At 39.9% G+C, this 24217-nt stretch overlaps 1 protein-coding gene across 4 annotated transcripts in view; it reads right to left on the reverse strand.

Moving 5' to 3' along the window:
* NBAS (NBAS subunit of NRZ tethering complex) overlaps positions 1-24217 on the reverse strand; it is a 313374-nt gene that overhangs the window by 176277 nt on the left and 112880 nt on the right. For all 4 annotated transcript variants that reach the window (XM_032430100.1, XM_032430102.1, XM_032430101.1 and 1 more), the window contains 5 exons: positions 23366-23449; positions 17333-17486; positions 12471-12656; positions 10856-11029; positions 2877-3010 (listed from right to left, as the gene is read on the reverse strand). In XM_032430100.1, coding sequence (XP_032285991.1) covers positions 2877-3010; positions 10856-11029; positions 12471-12656; positions 17333-17486; positions 23366-23449 — 732 coding nt within the window. The remainder of the gene's footprint in view (positions 1-2876; positions 3011-10855; positions 11030-12470; positions 12657-17332; positions 17487-23365; positions 23450-24217) is intronic.

Below are 24217 nucleotides of genomic sequence, written 5' to 3' on the forward strand. Positions count from 1 at the left end.
ATCCTGGGAGGAGAGGACAAGACTGATGCCTTCAAAACTCACAAGGAAAAGATGATTATAAACCTAGAACTGCATACATAGCCAAGGTTTCTATCAAGTTCAAGGGAGCAATTCTGGTGTCTTTCTGACATGGGACAGTCTTAAAATAAAAATGCCTCCATGTAATCTTTGACATGAAGCTATTAAGATTGTGTTCCATCAAAATGAGAGAATAAGTGAACAAAGGAGAAAAGAAATTCCAGAAATGCAATATGTAACACAAGAGAGAGGCAAACCAAAGTCTTAGGATGGCAGTTGTGCAGAATATGGGACAATTAACCCACATCAAAGCAAGAGAAAAGACAATTCCAAGAAGGATGTTCCAAAAGGTAGAGAGGGAGAGAAGATGGAGAAAAAAGGGAAGGGACTGAGATATGTCTGACCACAGAAAAGAGTTTTCTATTTCCGTCAGAAGAGAGAAGGAGATAAATGGAAACAAATAAAACAACAAAACAGGAAAAGGAAATTTCCAAAAAAGGAAAAAAAAAAATCTGGGAAAAACAAAAAGTTGCATACAAAGGAAATACAATCATACCCAACTCTGTAGAAACAATATTTACATAACATAATGATGAAAATTACCTTAACTACACTGAAAAAATGGTAGAAGTAGGTATGGGGGATGGTAGACTTCATCACAGACTTCAAAAGGAAGTCAATAATCATGTAAAACTGCAGTCACAACATGAGCTGAAGGAAAACATGCTCTATGCAAGTGTTTCCTGTGAGGAGACAGGTATTCAAGCACGGGGAAGGTGGGGCAGCAAATAGCTGTTTATCAATTACAAGGTTTTCAATTCCCTCACTTTCATTATGTGCATACGTCACTTTAGTTAAAAATTAGGAGAGAATTATGTCTCTTTGGACTCCTTGATTTTATTTTTTTTTAATGTTTTTTTTAATTTAAGTAATCTCTACACCCAACGTGGGGTTCAAACTCACAACCCTGAGATTAAGAGTCGCATGTTCTCCTGACTGAGCCAGCCAGACTCCTTGATTTTAGATCAGCACCACCATGACACAGACTTTTCCAAGTGAAAAGACCAGCTGACTTATAGAGTGTCTCACACTTTGCATTTATTTGACTGTTTCCTTCATGGTGTTATTTAACTTGTTCTCCTGTTCTCTGCATTCCCTGTAAACCTGAAGTTTGGCCCAAAGGACTGATTAGATTAACAATGAACAACTTGGGGCACCTGGGTGGCTCAGTCGTTAAACATCTGCCTTCGGCTCAGGTCATGATCCCAGGGTCCTGGGATTGAGCCCTGCATCGGTCTCCCTGCTCCGCAAGAAGCCTGCTTCTCCCTCTCCCGCTCCCCCTGCTTGTGTTCCCTCTCTCGCTGTCTCTCTCTCTGTCAAATAAATAAATAAAATCTTTAAAAAAAAAAAAAGAAAGAACAACTTTACTTCATATTGGGATCTCAGCAGGAGGCATGTAACATGATGCTGATTGTGCTAGCCCATTTGGTAGCTTGATTAAAGGTGATGACAGTCAGACTTCTACTTTATAAAGCTAGATTTCCCCTTTGAAATGACAAAAAAATAAATGAAGTTGCTGAGGTAATACTTTGGTACCATGTAAATACCCTTTACCGATCAATCTTTCACCTGATTGCAGTACCATTAGTGACTGTATGAAACAATTATTTCACAATGGGGTGCAAAACTGGTGACGTCTATCATTCATTTCACAAAAAAATAAAAATTTCCTCAGGAGGAAAAGAGAGAGGGGGCAGCACTAGTCACAGTAGCCAAGATGACTAGAAACAACCTAAGTGACCATCAAATTTATGAATTACAAAAATGTGCTATTTACATACACACAATGGAATAGGATTCAGCCATAAAAAAAAAAAGAAGGAAATCCTGCCATTTATGACAACATGGACAGACTTCGAGGGCATTATACGAAGTGAAATAAGTCAGACAAAGAAAGACAAATACTGTATGATGATATGATAATCTCACTTTAATGTGGAATCCTAAAAAACCCAAAACAACAACAACAATAAACTCATAGAAAAAGATCGGATTTGTGGTTACCAGAAGTGGGAGTGGGAGGCGTGGGAACTGGATAAAGGTGGTCAAAAGGTGTAAACTTCCAAGTCTAAGATAAGTAAGTACAGGGGACGTGATGCACTGTAATGACTTATAACACACAACATGTTCCAGTCAAGGAACAATTTGGGAAACCAACTGAAAACAACTAAAACACTGCTATATGTTACTTTTGAAAGTTGTTACGAAAGTAAAAGATCTCATCACGATGATGGATGTTAACTAAACTGTGGGCGTTTCATGATGTATTTATACGTATGTATGTCATTATGACAAACACCTCAAACTTATACAGTACTATGTGTTAATTATATCTCAATAAAACTGGAGGAAAAATAAAGTAAAATTATGTATATGCATACATTACTACTTAAACACAATTTTTATTCTGTGTTTGGCAAGGGCCAAGAACAAATAATTCACAGAATCCCATGAGCTCATAAATACGAAAAACGCTTAATTAGAAACACAACTTAAAACAGAGACATCACTGTCTATCCACTAAAAACAAAGTATATTTTGTTGTAGTGGTGGTGATATTTTTATTTTTTAATGGATTATTTACCAAGGTTGACAAAATTATAGTCACTGCTCATATACTGCTGGAAAAACAAAAGTTTATCTCTAGGCAACAGGTTTGCAGATGATTCCATTTTCTTCTCTGTGTATTTTTTATATTCCCAAAATTCTGTCTAATGAACACTCTGGGAAGCAACATTTTCGTTTTAGCTGTTAGGATGAAAAGACAACAATAAGATTGGCATGCTGTGGATTCTTACCTGTATCCTCTTTGTGGAAGACATTCTAAAATGTCATAGCAAAGAGACAGCTGGTCATTTCGTTCACAGTTGTAGATGCACCCCAGAGCTACTGCCATCAGGTGGTCCTGATCAGGAATAATTTTTTGCTGCAGCTAGAGAAAATAAAGCATGCTGTACTAAACGTCAGTAGATTTACATTCAGTTTTTCCATAGCCCAGTGCAACTGTTAACAGAATATTAAATAGTGCAATTAATCAGCCTCAAAAACAAATCTTGATTTTTCTTTAGCTTACAGACTTTTGGGGTCTTTAATAATTCTAAATGAAATCACATTTTAATTACAGAATCAGCTAGAAAAGATAATTTGTACCCATAAGCTTTGCATCTGCTAAAAACAGATTCTTCAATTTATGACCCATTCAGGATAAAGTAGATAGAAGAAACACAGTGAATTAAAAAGGCAATTCATTAAAAGCATTTCTAACCCAAAAGCCAAATTTTATGTGTTTCAATTACAAAAATATATAAAATTCCTTAACTAATATTCAGAGATGTTTGAACCTACTATTTTTCAGTATGCATTATATATTAGTCATGTAACTAAACAGTACTGACATTCTATTCGAAAGAAATCACATGGCTATGCAGTAATATTCAAATCACAGAACACACGCCGATGCAGAGAGCCGACTACTATGGGTCACTGTCTCTACGGGATACACACTTCCCATCACAAACCAGACTCTCTTTCTTATTTTCTGGGATATAAAAATACTGTATTTGTGCCTTGTTTTTCTCATCTCTACTCCTCATCTTACTGGATATTAACATCTTCCTAATATCACTGTTATGAAGATTAAATTAATACATGAAGAATGCTTCCATTATTGCCAAAGACACCAAAATGGAAAGTTGAAACAATATTCTTAGAGCCCTATTCAATGACAAAATAAGTTTAAAGTCATTTCCGTAATAAAGATCTAGTGGTTTTCAACATTTTAGTGGAAACTCACAAAACAGATAAGAAGCTTCTCTGTAAAAAAACCACATCAATGGATGGAAAGAAGAAACATTCAAGTTACAGGGAAGTGAAGTCTTCTGAAGCACTAGGGTTAAAGGAGTTATATACCTTTCTTCAAGGTGTTAAGAAAAAAATATATTGTTAATTTGATATCGACATCTGACAGAGTTACCCAAGGTTGCAAAGTGACAGACTGGTGAAACAGAGAGCACAGTAAAAGTAATTATTATTAAAAATTAATTAAAATCGCTAACTCTTCCTCATTTCTTATTGTGTGCCAGGTACTATTTCTATGTGCTTCACATGCATTCATTCTTAATTCCTCAAACCATCCGGTAAGGTTAATACTAGCTCCGTCTCAGTTTTCCGTAAGGGGGCGCTGGGGCACCGACAGAACACATCACTTGCTCTGTGGAGGCTAATGCAGGCAGCCGGCTCCAGAGCCCACACTAAGGCTCTCTCAGTCCTGCAGGAAAACTTCACACACAGGAAGAATGGGAGAGATGGAGGAAAACTATAGTCATCAACAGCTCATATAGGAAAAGGAAAAACACTGAAACCAGTTTCAGTGAAAAGGAATAAATTGGAAAACCAAATGAAACAGAAGCCAAATTCCGTGACGGTTTCCTTGAATTCCCTGCTTCCTGTCTTTCGCTCCCACCAACATTCAAGTATCACTTGGAAGTTAAATGTTCTAGAATCCACAACTGATCACGTATGTTCAAAATCTTCTACAATGTGAAAGGTAGAGAATAAGTTTTTTGCCTTCCACTCAAGTTCCTTCATGGCCTGGTGCCAACTCACCCTTCCTGTCCTCTGAACCACTATGCAAATTTTAGTTCACACAAATTAAATCACTTGCCTTTATGTAAACATGTTACTGCTCTTTTGTCTCCCCATCTTATTCTACTCCTACATGGATCTTCTTCTCAAAAACTTAGCCTTGCCCCATCTAAACCCTCCCTGATAATCCTGCTTTATCTCTACTTGACTCTGACTTCAGTTGGGCTTTCCCAGATTTCTAGTCTCTTCCAAAAGCTCCATAAATGCTGGTCCAATGAACACATCCTCATACAACTCTCAAACATAAATCCTTTTTCCTCTCTGTATTCCTATGGCTTCTTTTTGTTCTCTTCCTGTGCCATTTAGCATACCTTTCTTAATACAATCTATTATGCACATGAATCATAACACTTAAATTTTTAAGACACATTCTATTCTTGTTCTGTTCAACTCCCTACAAGATACCTAACTCCATAAAGTGTTAAGACACACATCCTCTCTTATTTCTATCATTCCTGTCCTAATATCTCAGTGGTAACTATTAAACCATCATTTGCCCCACCTCAAGCTCATAGAAGAGAGCCCCTCTAAAACTTTCTAGGAAGTCAGTAAGTCTTCCCCACCATGGGCAGCTGATTATTTTCCATACTGCATCGCAAGGTGAAATATAAGAAAGTTATAATTTGGTTCTTAAAAATGGTCTTAAAGGGGCGCCTGGGTGGCTCAGTCGTTAAGCGTCTGCCTTCGGCACAGGTCATGGTCCCAGGGTCCTGGGATCGAGCCCCGCATCGGGCTTCCGGCTCAGCGGGAAGCCTGCTTCTCCCTCTCCCACTCCCCCTGCTTGTGTTCCCTCTCTCGCTGTGTCTCTCTCTGTCAAATAAATAAATAAAATCTTTAAAAAAAAAAAAAAAAAAAAAAAAAAATGGTCTTAAAATTATGCACTACAGATAAGTAGATAAAGAACAGATGATAAGATATGATACCTGGAAAACCCCAGAGAATGAAGCAATACAAAAAATTAGTGAAGTGGCAGAATGCAAAAATAACATACAAAATGAACAGCTTTCATATACACAAACAACAAACAGAGGGGTGAAAGTAGGGAAAACTCGATTTAAAATAGAAACAGAAAATTAAATGCTTAGGAATAAATTTAACAAGAAATGTGCATGACCTACATGAGGAACACTTTCAAACACTCCTGAAAGTAAAAAAAGACATGAACAAACACAATGATATACCCTCTTCTTGAATAGGATGACTGAACATTATTATAAAGATACTGGTCTCACCAATTTATAAATTTAATATAATAACAGTAAATATACCAACAAGTTATTTTATGGAATTAGCCAAGTTGTTATGAAAGTTCAGATGGAGAAAGAAACATATAAGAATATCTTTTAAAAAACAAAAACAAAAAAACCTAGGGAAAAAAACTACAGAGGAATACTACCCTTACCAGACTTTAAAAACCCATTATAAAATCTCTATAATTAAAATAGTGTGCTCCTAGGGGCACCTGGGTGGCTCAGTCAGTTAAGCATCCAACTCTTGATTTCAGCTCAGGTCATGATTTCAGGGTCCTGAGATCAAGCCCCACATGGGGCTCTGCACTCAGCACAGAGTCTGCTTGTCCCTCTCCCTCCCCCTCCAATTCTCCCCCCTGCTTGCTTGCTTTCTCTCTCTAATAAATAAATAAATAAAATCTAAAAAATAAAATAAAATAAAATAGTGTGCTCCTAGTGTACGAACAAACCAGTAACAATATAAAAACTCTAAAATTAGACTAACCAACAAATGGAAATTTGGTAGATGACAAAGGTGGCATCTCAAATCACTCAAGAAAAGACAAAATTTTTAATATATGGTGCTGGGACAACTAGGTAGCCATCTGGCATCTCACCATACAAAAGAATGAGCTCCAAGTAGATTACTGATCTAAACATAAAAATAAAAGCATACAAGTACTGAAAGAAAATGAGTGAATTCTTCTTTAACCTTGGAGTAGGAAAAGGCTTTCTCACCATGACTCTAAATACAGAGGCAATAAAAGATTGCTCAATTTGACTACATATAAAAAGATAAAAATTCTGCCTGACACAAATCACCATAAACAAAGTCAAAAGACAGCCTACCAACTGGGAGAAATATACACAATATATACCACAAAAAAAAAGGGCTAATTACACCAATATATCTGAATTTCTACAAAAGTAAATCACAAAGGAACAAAAGTCCAAGTGAAATGGAGGCTATCATACTGAACAGCATGGTTCTAGAGGCACCTTTCAATTCCCTAAGGAGTGTGGGCCCAAAGTAGACAGGGAGGAAATTGCAGGCAAGAGCTTAAACTGTTAAGTAGACTTTCCCATCCATGCCATTGCCGGCATATGGACCTAGGTCAGCACCCAAAGCTTCCAAACTCAGAGCCCTGGAGTACTGCACTAAAGGAACATGGGAGAACTGGGAGCAGGAGAGTCCCTTTGAAACTTGACAGGGTTCCATTCCTGATCAGATGAAAGTGACCTTCACCACTACGAGAACTGGAGAAACAGCAAACCAACAGTGGGAATTGTTTATAACACAGATCAAAAGACTTTCCATCAGAATCACTGGATAAATTGTCAAATGCATATTCCAGGTCCATATCCCCCAAATTCTAATCCATTATATCTGGGGTGGGCCTAGAAAACTGTACTTTTTTTTTTTTTTTTAAGTCCATAGTTCCCATACGTGATGCATCAAAAAAAAAAAAAAAATGCTAGTATGGAAGACCAAGAACAATATGAGAAGGCAGAATATTTTATTCCCAAATCACCTCCATCCAGACTTGCCCAAGTTCCTTCGTAAGTTCCACTTTCCAAAGGGCCATGCAAATAAAGAGCAACAGCTTAAAATCACAGATGAGTGCTTAAAATCAGGATGTCGTAAAGGAGAGGAAGAGTTTGAAGCATATGCTACTGTTAAAAAGAACAAATATGTGTTTGTATTATTGTTTCCAAGTATTCACTCCCTTCTTCCCAAGACAGGATTATGCTTCCCTGCCTCGTTAACAACAGGCGGGGCTAGACTTCCTCTGGCCTGTGAAATGTGAGAGGATGTAACTTGAGGCATTTTGAGGTAAGCTTGAAGAGCCACTGTGTGGTTCTACTTTACCCTTTCTCCTGTGCCACAGCTTAAAAAAGGGGCCTGCTCCTTTAGCCAAGTCCTGGAATGAACAAGATATAGAACACAGCAGAAGCCTGACTATAGCCTATGTGATGCTTGTGGGAAATGAATGTATGCTGTTCTAAACTACTGAGATTTAGTGATCACTTGTTAATGCAGCATAATTTAGCCTAAGCTGTCTGACATGGAAATCATTGCTCCTGTTATATTACTATAAACACTCTGTGCATGACTCATGGCAGATCTCAAGGTACATTCTTTTTGTAAAGAGTAAAAAGTAAAATAAAATAAAAACAGTGCTCCAAGCACAATCCTAATAAAGCAAACAAATGTAATCAAGTGGTCTACAGCATCATAATGAAACCCAGTTTCAATCATTCACCCATCATTTGCCCTGACTAAATTTACTGAGCACCTGCTCTCTGCAAGGCACTGACTCCCAGGTAATACACAGATGCACGAGACATAGAGAACATACATAGGAAACAAAGGGAGGGAAAGAGAAACACATGAACATTAATTATGACACAGTGTGATATGGGTTATTACAAAGGCAAGGACAAGACCTATCATAGCACAGATACGTCACAGGTCTCCTAGCAGAGGGAATCTAACACAGCAGGATCTTGAAGGACAGGCAGGTGTCTGTAAAGGGAAGGAAAGGGAAGCTGACCATCCCAAACAAAGGAAATAGTCTACAAAAGCATAAAGAGGCATAAAAGGCTGGACAACATGAAGACAGGAGGAGCAGTTCAGTGTGAGTGGACTAGCACATTCACTCAGAGGGAAAAGAGGCTAAAGAGACAGACTGGGAACAGACCACAAAGAACCTTCTAGGCCACTCTAGAGAGCCCAATGTTTACCTTGTAGACACTGGTTTCCCATAGATCATGACATGATCAAATTTCCGTTGGGGAAAGATAATATTGATAGAGATAAAGAGGATAGACTGGAAAGGAAGAGCCCAGCAACACCACTGTTTTCTGCTTTGATGTTTACATATTTCAACAAAAGCAAATGGCAGTATGTTTTATTCAAAAGGCACATGCTAAATTGCCAAGTAAAAACAACAAAAAGCTGACGACATACAAAGGATTTACAAGACTCTGTAAGGAAGAGAAGTATCACAAACAAGATTACTGGAAGGAATTTAAAGTCATTTCTTTCTTCCTCATAAAACATTCATATTCAATCCATCCTGCTGCTCACATAGTATTCTGCTGTCATAAGCAACCCACCCTCGGCTCACAGCAAACCATCCCAAATTCAAAATCGGAATGCTAAGTGGGAACTGCCTACGACAAGATGGAAAATTTTAAATAACCAAAGAACAGATACATGTTTGACAAGCAGCCCTTTCAGAAACCACAATATGTGTAAGGTTAGCTAAGCAATACTTCCTTTCTTTATCTTGATTATATGGTCTGTGGCCATATACTTCTGAGGACTTCAGACTGCTACCCAGGCTAGCTCAAGGAAGTAACTCAATTAGAACTTAGGATTGGAAGAGGCTTCTGCTCGAAACCCAATCCAAGGCTTTGAATCTGACTACAAAGTCAGGGCCCTACACTGACTGTGCCGCCCTGCTTCCTGCTTGAACCCTCCTCCAATAGGAAGGGAACCACTGTCTCTTGAAACAGCGTATTTGATTTATGGCTAAATTAAGAGGTTATTGGTGTCACAAAAGTATGCTGCACTTAATAAAGTGACTTACTGCCAATGAATCTGAACAACCATTTGAATTCTGTAGAAGTACAACGCTCTAAATACAGTTGACCTTGAATTGCGTGGGTCCACTTACAAGCCAATGGCTTCTTCATAAATACAGCACAGTACTGTAAATACATTTTGTCTTCTGTAGGATTTTAGTAACATTTTCCTTTCTCTAGCTTACTTTTTTCTAAAAATAATCAACTGTTTATGTTACTGTAAGGTTGACAGTAGGCTACTGATTGTTAAGTTTGGGGGGAGTAAAAAATTATACATGGATTTTTGCCCGCATAGAGGGTGGAGGGCCAGCGCCCTTAAAGGCTGTGTTGAGAGTCAACTATATAGTACTCTTAAGCAAATACAAAATTTATTAAGAATAATTATAGATTTCCTTATGAAATCCTAAAGATTTTCATAAATATTTTGAAAGTCCTGAAGGGCAAGAATCTTTTCTTCTTCTATTGGTGTTAGGGTAAAGCTTAATGATGAAGAATGCAGCTGTGAAGTTAGAAGACCTATGTGTGAACCCACATCCCACTCCTTACTGTGTGACCCTGGGCAACTGCCTGACCACTCTATATCACAATTTTTCTTTCCCTCCAATAACTAATAAAAAGACCCACCTCATGGATTGTTATAAGGATTAAATGAGTTAACACTTGTACAGTACCTGTCTATAGTAAGAATTCAGTTATCTATCAACTATTAGTATTTTTGGTCTTGGTATATATCAATACATATAATCAGTAGAAACAGAAAGTCAACAAACTTTGGAATAAACAAATCAAAATAAATATGAACTTCTAAAAAAACTGTTTGACCGAATTGAAACATGTTTAAAGAGTAACATGACAACCTATGATTTCACTCATATGTGGAATTTAAGAAACAAAACAGATGAACACAGGGGAAGGGAAGGAAAAAAAAAAGTAAGATCAAACTGAGAGGGAGGCAAACCATAAAAGACACTGAACTCTAGGAAACAAACTGAGGGTTGCTGGAGGTGACGTGGTAGGGGGAATGGGGTGACTGGTGATGGGCATTAAGGAAGGCCACGTGATGTAACGAGAACTGGGTGTATATGCAAATGATGAATCACTAAACTCTATCTCTAAAACTAATAATACACTATATGTTAATTGATTTTAAATAAAATTTAAATAATAAAATAATAAAAGAAAAGAATAACATGACAACCATTTCCTTTTCTGTTTAAAGGGAAATTACTTAGAAAGCCTATTATAATAAATTAACAAATTTATTGCAGAGGAAAAAGTGCAGAGGCTCTTAAGAAGTTAGAGTTTCTACTTACATCTGGTTTGGAATGCTGAAATATCTTCAGGGGAAATTTTAAGTCCCCTTTAGCTAACGTTACTAAATATTCCTTTAATAGCTCATTAGCCACACCAGGAGACTGTTTCTCACAACGATGAAGAAAGGGAACCATCCACTGGTAGGCACTTGTCACATATTTGTCCTCAGAACACTGAAAATACAATTAACCAAAACAAACATATTAAATACCTGATTATACCAGACAACAAGTTCTAAAACTCACATAAAATCAGACTAATGTTAAATAGTAGAAGCCCAACACTTTCTAAAACAGACACTCCGGTTCACCTCTCCTAGACAGGCTGAGAAGTGGCAGGAGAATCACCTTCTGCCTGGGGCTAGTACAGCTAACAGCAGTGCAGCCCATCTCTGCAGGACCACGGTCACTCTGGGTCCCTCACAGCGTAAGCCCCACTCTGGAAGACCAACACGCTGCTACTACAACTTCAACGTGAGATCTTCCAGAGCAAAGAGAGCTTCTACCCCAAAAATGTGGGGGGGGGGGGAACCGACCATGGACAGGAAGAGTGAAACAGAAAAAAGCAGAGAGACAGAGACAGGAGCACTGAAAAGCTCTAGGGAACCACCTGAGGACCATCTTCTGCATAAAATCCCAGAATCTCTCCCTTCCTTTTCCTTTTCCTTTTCCTGTTTTGTTTTGCCCCTTTACATCCACCTTCACAAAACTCCAAATGACACACATGATTTTACTCATTCTCCCTGACATTCCACAACACCTTCTTTTAATTATCCCAGAAGATAACCTAAATCCCGTAAGAGGAGTCTTACCTATAACACAAATCGATCTTCACTGGGTAGGTTATCAGGGGGTAAAAATTACTAAGCAAAAGGGAAGGGAGAGCCAGAGGGAGAAAGATGACAAGAAAGAAAAGGAGGGAAGATGAAAAAGCAAGTACAGGAAAAAGAGAGAAAGAGTCCGGGAGGAAAGAGAGCACATCAGGCAGCCATGACTCCTCCCCTCAGCCAGCCCACTGGAACCAGGCTGCCCAAGAGCAAAAGACTACCCGGGGCATCCTTGACAGCTGGGACCCTGCAGCCCCATCATTCCTGTCTCAGAGGTGTCTCTCTGTTCAGTGGGCTCAGTAGAAACCAGGCCCTAGCATGAGCGAGTGCACTTTCTCCCCAGGGTGACCCAGGGAGAATCTAAAAGTGCTGGGCAAATTCTCCTAAAGTCATGAATTCCTAAGCCAAGATGTTTTCTTCACACAAGCACCTAGCCCTCTGAACTCCAGTACTTCTGTATAAGTGAAATATATAAGTAATTGGGAATTTTAACATTAGTGAAGGACTAGAAACATGATTATTAGAATGGCCAGCTAGTTTAGAAATATGCCTAGCTAAAAGAAAAAAAAGTTATATATAGGGGAGTATGAATAAAGGGCAAGCAAGGTACAAAAACAGCCAAAATAATTTGGGGATGCTTTCAGTAATGTATTCAAAAATTGGATTTTTAAAAATTTTTTTATTTTATTTACTAAGTGCTCAGGTTTGGAGGATATTTTGTCTTTGGCTTTGAGACCCACATTAATCAAAGTACATAGGGAATGCTTAAGAAGAAAATTAAAACCTACACTATTCATCAGTAGTCTTAGTTTTTCAATGTCTTTCATCTGCTGGAGTTCTTTCAAGGTTAGGGTTAAATCACAGCCGGCTTCATAAACCAAAGCTTCCAGAGTAACCAAATTATCACAAAGAGCCAGCAAACCGGGAATGTTCCGCTCCATTCCAAGTCGAATGAGTGACAACGCGCAGTCGACCTGAAATGGAAAAGCGACAGTAAATCTGAGTGTTCTGTGTCTCCCACATCTTCTCAAATAAAAGCCTCCAGTACAGAATCTAATTCTGCTAATCACCTTATATAAAATTATCAGCAACATGCATTTATTTAGTATAAAAACAGAGTTCTTCATCAAATATATCAGCAAACTGTTTCAAAAGAATCAGCAAGAAATACTGAAGATAATAAAAGAAAGACAACCATCTTAAATTCATACAGCATGACAGTTTAAGAGCAGTTTTACATATACCTGTCAACTTAATTCTCAAAACATTAACAAGCGGGGGGTGAGGTGGGGGAAGAAAGCTAGTTAGTGATAATGCCAAATTAATCCTATTTTCACTATATCACTCTGCTCCAGAAACAAAAATTTTTGTGTTTATATCCCTGTTCAGTACCTATCCTTCCGCAGCGCCTCCCATATAAAAGGCATTCAGTAGATACTCGCTGCATGATGAACTCTGAGAGACACTTTCTCTGTCTCAATCCAAACATTTACACTTCACTTAGACCAAAATGAGGACTGATTTTCCTAGACATGCCCAGGACACAGCAATCTGACTCCCTATCACTTGATCGGGTTTATGAAAGGACGTACCTCTGACTGATGGCAAAATCATCTAACGTGTCCTTCACTCACGGCACCTCGTACTCCTCACTTCCTCCCTTATTCCTAGACTACCAGACTACCAGTTATTTACTGAGGACCGCCTATGAACTAAGCATCATTCTAAGTGTTAGGAACATAAAATTGAATAAGAGGAGGTCTCTTCTTTCAATGATCTCTCCACCTCGTAGGGAAACTGACTTGGTACATCAGAGGCTGAAGTACAGTGAGGGGACCTCAAGGAAGGGCACGTGGCCCAAACCGTCACAAAGTCTCCCCAAGGGAGGAAGACTTGAAATGCACTTTCAAGAATCCGTGGATAGGGGCGCCTGGGTGGCTCAGTCTGTTAAACGTCTGCCTTCAGCTCAGGTCATGATCTCGGGGTCCTGGGATCAAGCCCCGCATCGGGCTCCCTGCTCAGCAGAGAGTCTGCCTCTCCCTCTCCCTCTGCCCCTCACCCCCCTCATGCTCTGTCTCTCTCTCTCGTTCTACTCTAGTAAATAAATAAAATCTTAAAAAAAAAAAAAAGAATCCATGGATATTGGCAGGTCACAAAGGAAGGAGGGCAGGAGAACAGCATGGAAGGCAGAGATGCGTGACGTGTTGTGAGAGTACAGTTAGTCCCCTAAGACAGAGAAGATGGTCTGAAGCGAAGCGATGAGAAACACGGCTAGAGCAGCGGGGAGGGGCCGCAGAACGGAGAACACTGTTCGCTGAGCTAAGGAAGTTACAGTTTTTCCTGAAATGCAAATACTACCAAAGGATTTCCAACTGGGGCATGTCCTAAGTCGATTCACACATTTGAGAAAGAATACTTAGTCAGTATTCACTGAATGATGAACTGGAAAGGAACTGAACAGAAAACAGGCCAGTGAAGAGAACTGCACTTACTAGTATTAGAAGACTCTCAACTAATGACAAGAACAGCACCCGGGGGACAGCAAAATTTAAGGGACAAGCCAAAGGACGTGAGCCACCAGAGACGAAAACAAATGGCTGAGACAAAGACAAGGGGGAAAGCACGAAAACACCTCAGAAGCCACACAGAGGAGACTGAGGGAGAGAGGAAGCAGTGGTGTCCAAGAACGATGTGTAAAATAACACAGGAAGGGTGTGATGTGAAGAAGCAGTTTCCCTAGAGTGGTAGGGGTGGCCAGACTCCAGACAAATGAGGAGGAAAGAATCATCGAGAAAGTGACAACAAAGAGCACAGGGGACTATTTTGGAGCTGTGACAGAGGGAAGACAAATGCAACCAAAGCCAGGGAGATTAGGACCCTTAATCTTTGTTGTTGCTGTATTTATAAAACAGGAGTGGTTGGGACTTTAGGTCCAAAAAAAAAGGGAACAAAGTAGAGAAGGAGGGATGGAAGACACTGGGGAGAGAGCCCAGAGCCACAGAACAGACCTGAGCAGGCCGGGGTGTGAAATCCAGAGCACAGGGAAGGAAAGCAGTAGCCTGGATGCAAGAGAAGAGATCTCTTCCTCTGGGAAAAGCCGGAAAGAGTAAGGACTAATGGAACTGAGTTCTCAAGTTCCCCAGTGAAATACAAAGCAAAATCATCTTCTGGGAATGAGGAGGTGGTAGGCTGGGAGGAGCAGAGAAGGGGGAGGGGCAGTGCCTCAAGGCGAGGAAGGACACTCTTAAAGCCCTTTAAAGCCCCAGGGACTGACCGGTACAGATGAAATAAAAAGAGAAGAAGTGCATTTTCAGTTGGAAAGAACAGTGCCAGTAAATACAAGGCGGGGGGGGGGGGGGGGGGGGATGGGGGGTCGGAATATAGGTAGGTAAGGCATGAGGCAAAACAGGAGTGATCTGGTAATACTTCAACAGAGAAGTGTTTTTTTACTTAATTTCTAGTAATAAAAATACAGTTCACATCTGAACAGACAGATCTACCTGTACACCAATTTAGAAAAAAAAACACAAAACTATCCCAGGTGAATTTTCAGAAAGCGTGAAGAAAACCTGATGCATAGAACACAGCTCTGGGCTGGTAATGGTCTGAACCCAGCACATTTGCCACGTGTAACACACTCACCCATTTTGTGATCCAGACTGGTTTTCCTAGTACCAACTTGGAAGTTGTTGCTTTCCCAGACACTTACTGAGGTAAAAATGTTTTAGAACCAAATTACTGACACCTTAAATGAAAGCAGGCTCTAATGCAACCTGAATTATGCCACGTACCCCAAGCCCTCACTGGGTAAATTTCACACTATACACATTTCCTAATCCAACAAACAAGTCTTGCTAAAAGGCATTTGTAGGCACTAAGGAAAAAGAAGTCCCACATCAATTAAGTCTCTAAAAATGAAAAAGATAAAAACCATGTTAGATATCACTTTGTAGCATAAGCCACATGAAGCATCAGTAAATAAAATGGAGCTCAAGAATAATACTTCTATTAGAAGTGCTTTTATATAAAGGAAAGAGATGAGAGAATATAAAGGGTAGCCAAAGCACCCCCAAATCACTTCTCTTTATAGTTATTCCTAATTCCACAAAAATGAATTCAAGATGTCTAGCAATTATTACTGGACTGTTAAAAAATCTAAATTTCAGAAAGCTCTATAGTTTCCTTTCTGTTTATTTTTTATAGACTTTACATTTTAGAGCAGCGTTGACAGCACCAATCAAGAAGTACGGCCACTTCCCACAGGGCCTCTACCCCCACCTACCGACAACCTCCCACGTTATCCACAGCCCCCACTGGAGCGGTTCACTTGTTACAGCCGATAAACCTACACCAACACACCATTATCACACAAGGTGATAAAGCACAAAGAGCAGGTTGGGAATTAGACTGGAGCACCTCCAGGGATTCTTCGCATCCCGGTATCAGGATTCTAAACATTTTCAAATGCACGATGGTCCTGAGCCATCTTCAAAGACCCGGAAAGTCAATCAAATATTCTTGGCCCACCCTTCCCAAAAGTTTGATCTATAATATTACCATCAGCTCCAACACATAGCTCCCCTTCAATTCTATGAATACGAAAAGTAGGAGTCCAAGTAGGCAGAAATTCAAGGAGACTATCAAATGGAGACACAGGGCCGCACCCATCACTATGTAGAAATGTAAACAAAGGGGTGCAAATTCCTTCCCACAGTACTGCTGCTCATCAGACCCTTTAGAATCACCCTTCCTGTCACATGAAAAACTGATGGTAGGACAGGTGGTCCAAAGCCAAGACCACAAGTAGAAAGAAAAAGGCATCCAGCGGCCAGATCCTGAATGAGATTTCAATGTGCATTCTGCCATTCTTCACTCTGAATTGCCAACTTCTGTTGTCTAAGATGAAGACAACTATTGCTTACATTTGCAGGGCACTCAATTAGCAGGATTTTTAATATTCTCTCCTGTGCATTTTCTTTGTTCTCACTGACCTTGGTATAGGAACCAAGCCCATGAAAAAGATCAACGTGCAGAAAAGGTAAGTGGCAGGTCCGGAGTCACGAGGAGTGTTAGTGGAAGAGCTGAGATTAGTGTTCAGACCTCCTAAGCTTCAGTACATCCTTATCCCTGTCTTCCACCGTCTGATGTAGCTCGTTTGCAGCTCCATAAAGGCACAGGGAACTGAGGGGAATTAGGCTTAGACTTAAGGAAAACATTAGAGACAGAGCCTCAAACAAGGTTCCTAAAAAGCAAAATAAAAACCAACTGCACTACTGTGATAGGACAGGGAGCTGATCAAGTATTTCTGGGCTGATACGGTCATTTCCACTAATATGGTATTAAGCCTATTAAAAAGATATGGAAAATCGTGGAGAGGATGTACCATATTTTGCAACTTGTATTTTAGAGAAAGATTTTGAACAATTTTTCTTCCATGTATTTGCTTTTTAAGAATCCCCAAAAAAGCCACAAAAGCTTTCTGAGGCAAAGGATGAAAGAACAAACGTAATAAGAAATATTCATTTCATCTCTGCAAACCAAACACACGCTCCCCGGCCCCACCGTCGGCTGCCATGACACGCAGAGAATCCTGAGGCCCCAGCACGGCATGGCTGGCGTCCCTGAGGAGCAGCCATCATTCTCCCCTCACCTGTCGGGCATAATGCTCTATTTCCTGTGCTCTGGTCTGATACCAGTCCACAACCTTCTCTACTGTAAGCTCTGATGTCCTGTACCTCAGTAACCCGGGCTGGGCGGCGTACAAGAACTCGCTTTCGTCTTGGAGACTCGGCTCGACCACCGCTCTGCAAAGCACAAAAGGAACAATTGGTAACGGATTGGAATGCTGGGAAAAATGAGAATTTTGTGGAAGACAGAGAGAGAGGAACAGAGATGGGGAGCGAGTGGTGACAGAGACAGGGAGCATGCATGTATGTGTGGGGGGAGGGGGGTGGGCGTGTTTGTGTGTATGTGTTTTCCCGTATCTGTGGGCACACTTACAAGATAAATGGGACATTTGGGAGATGCTTAATTTATTTTCCTATTAGGTTTCCCAATTTAAAAAATCAGGATGGACAATAAATCAAAACAGCCATGCCACAAATCAATCAAATAAGTATTAACGAAAATCAAAATCACCCTGGGAGGCTTTTACCAAATGCACATGGCTGGGAGCCTGCCATGGGCGTACTCAATCAAAATTACCTGTGAGGCCAGCCAGGCCTCATTTAGGAAAACCACCTCCAGGTGATTCTAACTCAAATATATTTTCAGAAACCTTGTTTTCCATGTTCATAAAAATCAGAGGAAATATGCGTTATTTACATCGGTAATACACCCTTAGTAGATATCAGCAATGTGGTACTGCCCTGACATTTACAAAGTACGGAACTGCTCTGTGCCACTCGCCGAAGGTAAAGAAGGACCCCAAGAGGAAAGTACGCAAGGCTAACAGCCCAGGGATCACAAATTATGAGGAGTTTTTAAGAGGATGATCCTGGCCAATTGCCCTCCATAATCAAGGACTAAAAAAAAAGGACTTAAACCAAGAGAGTTCAGAGCGGCCTATGGAAAGCTGCTGGGCGCCACTAGGGCTATCCATTCATCTGGGCCAGCCCACAGTAATGACAGGTGCTCTCACGGTTACTGTTACAAGGCAGTGGGCTCTGGAGTCCGAACTGAAGCACATTCCATTGCTGAAAGCTCTGAAACTCTGCATTAATTACTGAGCTAAAACTAATCTTAGATTCATTTTATTCATATAAAATGTGGAGAATGCAATGCCAGAGTATTCAAAATAATATAAATTAAGTACACAGAGAACATCATCTGGCACGGAGCATGTGTTTAATTTTTTATTTACAGGTATTTTTTTATTAGAATTATTAGTAGCTGTAATACATGAGCAGACACAAAGCCCATTAAGATTTGGGCATTTTAGTCACATGCCTTAGACAACCTACTGTGCTTATAATTGGTAGCCCTTTACCCAGCTAGTCTCACAACTGCCATTAACATTCTGACTGGTGGTTTTTCCCCATCACTGTCACGAAAAAAGTCACATTTCCCCTGAAATCTTTAAAGCTGCCCATTTTAGCAGGGAAAAATACCCATGAGCAACTCTGAGGTCCTTTGATGTTTTTTTCAGTCCTTAATATTTCCCTCTCGGCACTGACAGAATTTCACTGCTTTCTCCTTCCAGAAGCTGGCTTCCCTCACTGCAGTATGTGGGGCTGTCTGCCTTCTCTCATCCTCCTGGTGGCTCCTCCTGGGTCATCTCCACCAGAACAGCCTCATCCCGCGACCCCTGCATCCTGGCTCCCCCCACACCCAGTGAAGCGCTCTCCTCCCTGCTCACTCTGGACTACAGCATAAGCTACCACATGCACTACAACAACGACCCTATTTGACCCCTAAGTCACACTTCATGCAGAAGCCCCAAAATCTTCCTATTTGCTCCTCCATGTTTCACAGGCACTTCAAATGCAACAAGATCAAAACTGAATTCAGGATCTCCTTGGGTAATATAGTTATCTCTATAAAAACAGAAACCTGATTTTATCATGCCCGTGCCTACTTTTATAGCCTGTAATCTGCTGTAAAATATTCTAGCCTCATCTTGGTGCCAATCTCACTTTCGTTCTGGCTACTTCAACAAGGCAGGTCTTTATTTTTAGTCCTCGAAGGGGACATTGCCTTGAGCCTTCTTCCAACATGCTGTTCTCTCTGCTTAGAACACACCCCTCTCTTTTGACAAACTTGCCCTCCACTGGGCTAAATTAAATCCTGTTCATTCTTCAAATCTCAGATTTCACAACATTTTGCCCAGGACGACCTTCCCTGCCCTCCACCAAGCGGAGGTCTCCCTGTGACGTGCTCCCCGCGCACCCCCCCTGGGCTTTCCTAGCACCCATCATGTCAGTCATTTACAGCAGGACCATTTTTCCCACCAGAGTATAAACTTCACAAGAACAGGGACTGCATCTGCTTTTCTTCCTTCAGTATTTTTGCGTCTAGCAGAGGACAGACACCAATTAAACGAATAAGCAACAAACAAATATGTCCTGTAATACTGAAAATCTGTACCATCTTCAAAAGCATCTTTTCCTCTGTCAAACTTTTCCTGACTTTTCATTTTTAGTTTTAGGAGTTCTGGCACAGCAAGCTCTGCTTACATTTCAGCTTGCTGCGGTTGGTCTGGGAAGAAATGCCCTCATGCCTTGCATCTACTTAGAATCATACAAAGGCGCAGGCTGCGGGGAACTGGGAAGCAGGGGATGAATGGGTCGGGGCTCTACCCGTGCTACTCTCTCAAAAGCCCATCTGGAAATGAGAGAGTTCACCTGTCAATGGTCTCTCCACACCTCCACCTATCACCCTGTCTACTGGCCCTGACCTCCCACCATCTCCAGTTTCTCTACCTCATCAACCTCTCACTACAATTGCTAAGTGATGACTTCTAATTAAATATGGCTGATGAAGACCATGCATTTAAGCTCCACTGTCTCCTGCAACTGCCCTGAAATAGCAGCACAAGATCATTAAAGGGAGAGGGGTGGAGGATGCCACACACACGATCAGGAGGAGCAGGGTACATGCACACCATTACCTTCCATTCTAGGAAGCCCACAGTTAACGGCCAGAACTAAAAAATCAAGCAGCAGCACGATTGTTATTCTGAGATATGGAGTTAACAGCAAAACTACCATCTGAAAGAATTAAAAGTAATTGCTTCTGGAGAGCAGAAAATGGGGAGAAGGGTATAAAGGACTGCAGGTTTGGGTTCTGCTTTTTTTTTTTTTTAACAACAAGCTTTGTAGAAAATTTTAGCTCTTTAATCTACTTGCAAATATATATGACTTTTATTAAAAAATGAAAACTAAATTAAAAACAACTTTAAAGATTTACTTATTTTAGAGAGAGAGAGAGAGAGAGAGCACAAGAGGGAGGGACAGAGGGAGAGGGAGAAAGAATCTCCAGCAGACTCTGCGCTGAGCACAGAGCCCGATGTGGGGCTTGATCTCACGACCCTGAGATCGTGACCTGAGCCAAAACCAAGAGCCAGACGCCCAACTGACTGCGTCACCCAGGCACCCCTAAAAACAACTTTTAAAAAGCAAACAGCAAAAACACAGCAGGACATTCAGTTGCCATTACACTAAAACTTACTGGAGTAAAAAAGGTAACTAAGAATTACTTACTCCATTATCTCAGATATCCAAAACACAACAAAATGAAAGGAAACGGCCAACGTTACCACTAACATTGAGAGCGCTCCCAAATGTCACCTGCAGTGATTACACTACTGCTTAGGGCTTTTATTTATCATTTATCAGATAGTATATATACATAGTTTCAAAAATCCAAAAGCATGAAAAGAGTCCTATCAAATGAAAAGCCAGCAATTCCATACACAATCCATATTGCCACCATCCTTGCCACCCTCTATGCCATTTTTACGTCTTTCAGCCACCTTCCTGGATTTTCCTCTACGCATCTAAACGGTATGTGCTTGTGACTATTTCTGATTTATCTACCCTACGTGCTATTCTGCTGTCTTAAACCACAACCATCCACTTCCCCTACACCCTTTCCTCCCATGGTGGATATATCACAATTTACCACAATTAAACCACTAATTATTTGCATTATTATTATTATGTGATTATGATTATCTTCTCCTGAGCCAAGTGGTACATTATCATAACTACTGCTCTTTTTGAACAACTTTTCATTTTCTGAAGTTAATAAATGCCAAGTGTCCTCCTGTCTCGCCCACGGATTCCTATGCATCCATTGCTATGCTTTCCAAATTCTCTAAAAGATGTATTAAGAGCAAAATATAAAATAACATAAAGATTTTTCCCAAATAGTCAAATATAACAGGTAATATTCCTGTTCCATTTTTAAATATTTTCCAAGAGACCTGGCTCTTGAAGCCTCATTCACCCGACAAGAACACAGCTGGTCAGCCTGGGCCCTCCTGTTGCCACGGCCTGTTAGAGCCCAGTTCTCAATCTAATGGCTTTCTTTTTTTCCACTGACTCCTTCATTTTAATAAAACACATTTATATGGCTTCCTGAAATGAGATGTACATGGGTGGTAAATTTTACAAAATCTTACATGATTAACCTCATACCTGATTGATGATTTTAGCTAGATCTAAGAATCCTGATCAAAAAATATTTTCCATCAAAAGTTTTTCTTCTAGCTTCTATTGCTGTTCTGGAGATATCGGAGGTCACTCTAATTCAAACTTCCTTTAATGTAATGTTTTTCTCTCTGGTAGACGGCATCCCAGATATTCTGGAAGGTCGTGATGGTATGCTTTAGTGCACTGGGCATTTCAATCTGAAAACCCATAGCCTTCAATTCTAAATAATAGGCTTGAAATATTTCTTATACATTTCTTCCCTTCTAAAAAAAAAAAAAAATTTCTTCCCTTCTATTATATATATCATCTCTTTCTAGAATGCCTATAATTTTAATATTACGTTTGTTTTTTATCTTTGCTCTCTTATCTAGCTCTATAATATTTTTATTCTACTTTCTGAGAAAGTACTTTGCTTTTACCTTTCAACCCTTCTAGTTTTTAGACACCAACTATTGTATTTTTTGTTTCCCAAAGTTCTCGTAGTTCTCTGTTCCTATGTTATAAAATCCTTTTGTTACTTCACAGCATCTTCTCTTATCGCCTGGGCAGTATTAATTTTTGAAGTTTTCTTTTTGTGCGGCCTCTGACTTTCAGTTCCATTTTCCATGTGTTCTGCCTGCCGGCGCCAGTCCTTGGACGTCCAGGAAGCTCGGGGGTTGTGATAGGACTTATTCATTTGCTGACTTCACTGCGGCCTGGTAATGCACGAATCTCTCGGGACAATATGTCAGTATCTAGAGGCCTCTTCTCAGAGGCTACTCCATTTCTCCAGAAATCTCCAAACTTCTACTTGGGGAATATGCCTACACTCCAGGAGCTGGGAGGTGGCAGGGAACCAAAGCTTCAACGTTCAGGACACAGATTTTCACTAAATGCTCCGATTTTCAACTCCAGCACTCCCAACCCCACCCTATGCTGTGCCTGATGCCCAGGAATCTGGAGGATTTCTGGATCAATCTGAAGGTTGTAGGCCTCAATTCATGAATCCAAAAAATTAACCTCTGATTTCATGTAGGAGAAATATGGAAGGAGAGATAGTGAAGGAACATTTACCTGACTTTGAGGAGTGAGGAATAAGGGAATTCAAATGCTTTCAGCCCCATACCTCATCTCCCACCCCCTTGCCAGTAGTTGATGACTCCACGTTCTGAGGCTTTCTAAGGTTAAGTCTTACAAAAATAAAAATTCAAACTGAATCAAAAACAAAATTGTGTGCATACCATAATAACAACCATGAAAATTATATTTCTATGTGTCAAAGACTAAAAGGAAATACTTTAAAAAGAAAAGAGTTGGTGTATCAGGATCATTTTTTAGAGTATTTACTTTGTAGCATTTAATATTCTTCCATTAAGAAAACTGTAATGTAACTGAGTAAAAATCAAGTCAAGTGTTTAAAACTACTCCACTCAAACTCTCTAAATCAGGGACTATCAAGTACGTGGTCACCTACCACACACCACCTCGAAAGGGCCTTCTAATCATCCATCCCGGAGAAATGAAGGTCTTTCGCACAGGCTCATCCTTACCTGCACTCCAGCTCCTCGCACCAATCTTTATCTCGGTGTTTGTGTTCATGCCAAGGAATGAGCACCAAGGAGTCACCATTATAACTTAAATTAAAAAAAAAAAAAAAAATACATAAGCATTTAAAATACACATTAGCTAATGACTGGTACACAAGGAACATGATGCAAAAAGTATTTCTATGACCTTATATCTCCGTTCCTGCTTATGGTATATTAAGTGGTACATGCTATATACAATATGTAAATGGAAAATACAAAATTGTTGATTTCTCTTCAATCAGAAAATGGTTCAAGAAGAAAAGGATATTATTTCAAAACTAAAAATTTGGCAAGGAACTAAAGGACAGCATGAGTGTGTGTTCATTCACACATTCTAAAACATTTATCAAGAGCCTAAGTTTTGTGCTCTTATTATCAACTTAAATGGCCCCTTGCCCTCGAAAAGCTTACAGTCTAACTTCCTGTGATCACAGAAGTGTTCTATAACTATGCTATCCACTATAGTAACCAGGGGCTACGTGCACATGTATTAAGCACTGGAAATATGGCTAAGAGAACTTTAATTTAATTTTAATTAGCATTAATTAAAATTTAAATAGACACATAAAATTTAATTTAAATTTAAATAGTGGCTACCGTATATGACAGCACAGACCTGGAGGACAGGTAATTATTAAGAGGGAAGAAATGATTTTGCAGGTTAAAAATAACACTAAATGATCAAAAGGTACAGATTTCCAGTTAGAAGATAAACAATACTAGGGATGTAATGTACATGATGACTAGAATTAACCCTGCTGCATGATATATGGGAAAACTGTTAGGTCAGTAAATCCTAAGAGTCCTCATCAC

The sequence above is a fragment of the Phoca vitulina genome, unplaced genomic scaffold, assembly GCF_004348235.1.
Source record: "Phoca vitulina isolate PV1807 unplaced genomic scaffold, GSC_HSeal_1.0 scaffold42, whole genome shotgun sequence".
Classification (NCBI taxonomy): domain Eukaryota; kingdom Metazoa; phylum Chordata; class Mammalia; order Carnivora; family Phocidae; genus Phoca; species Phoca vitulina.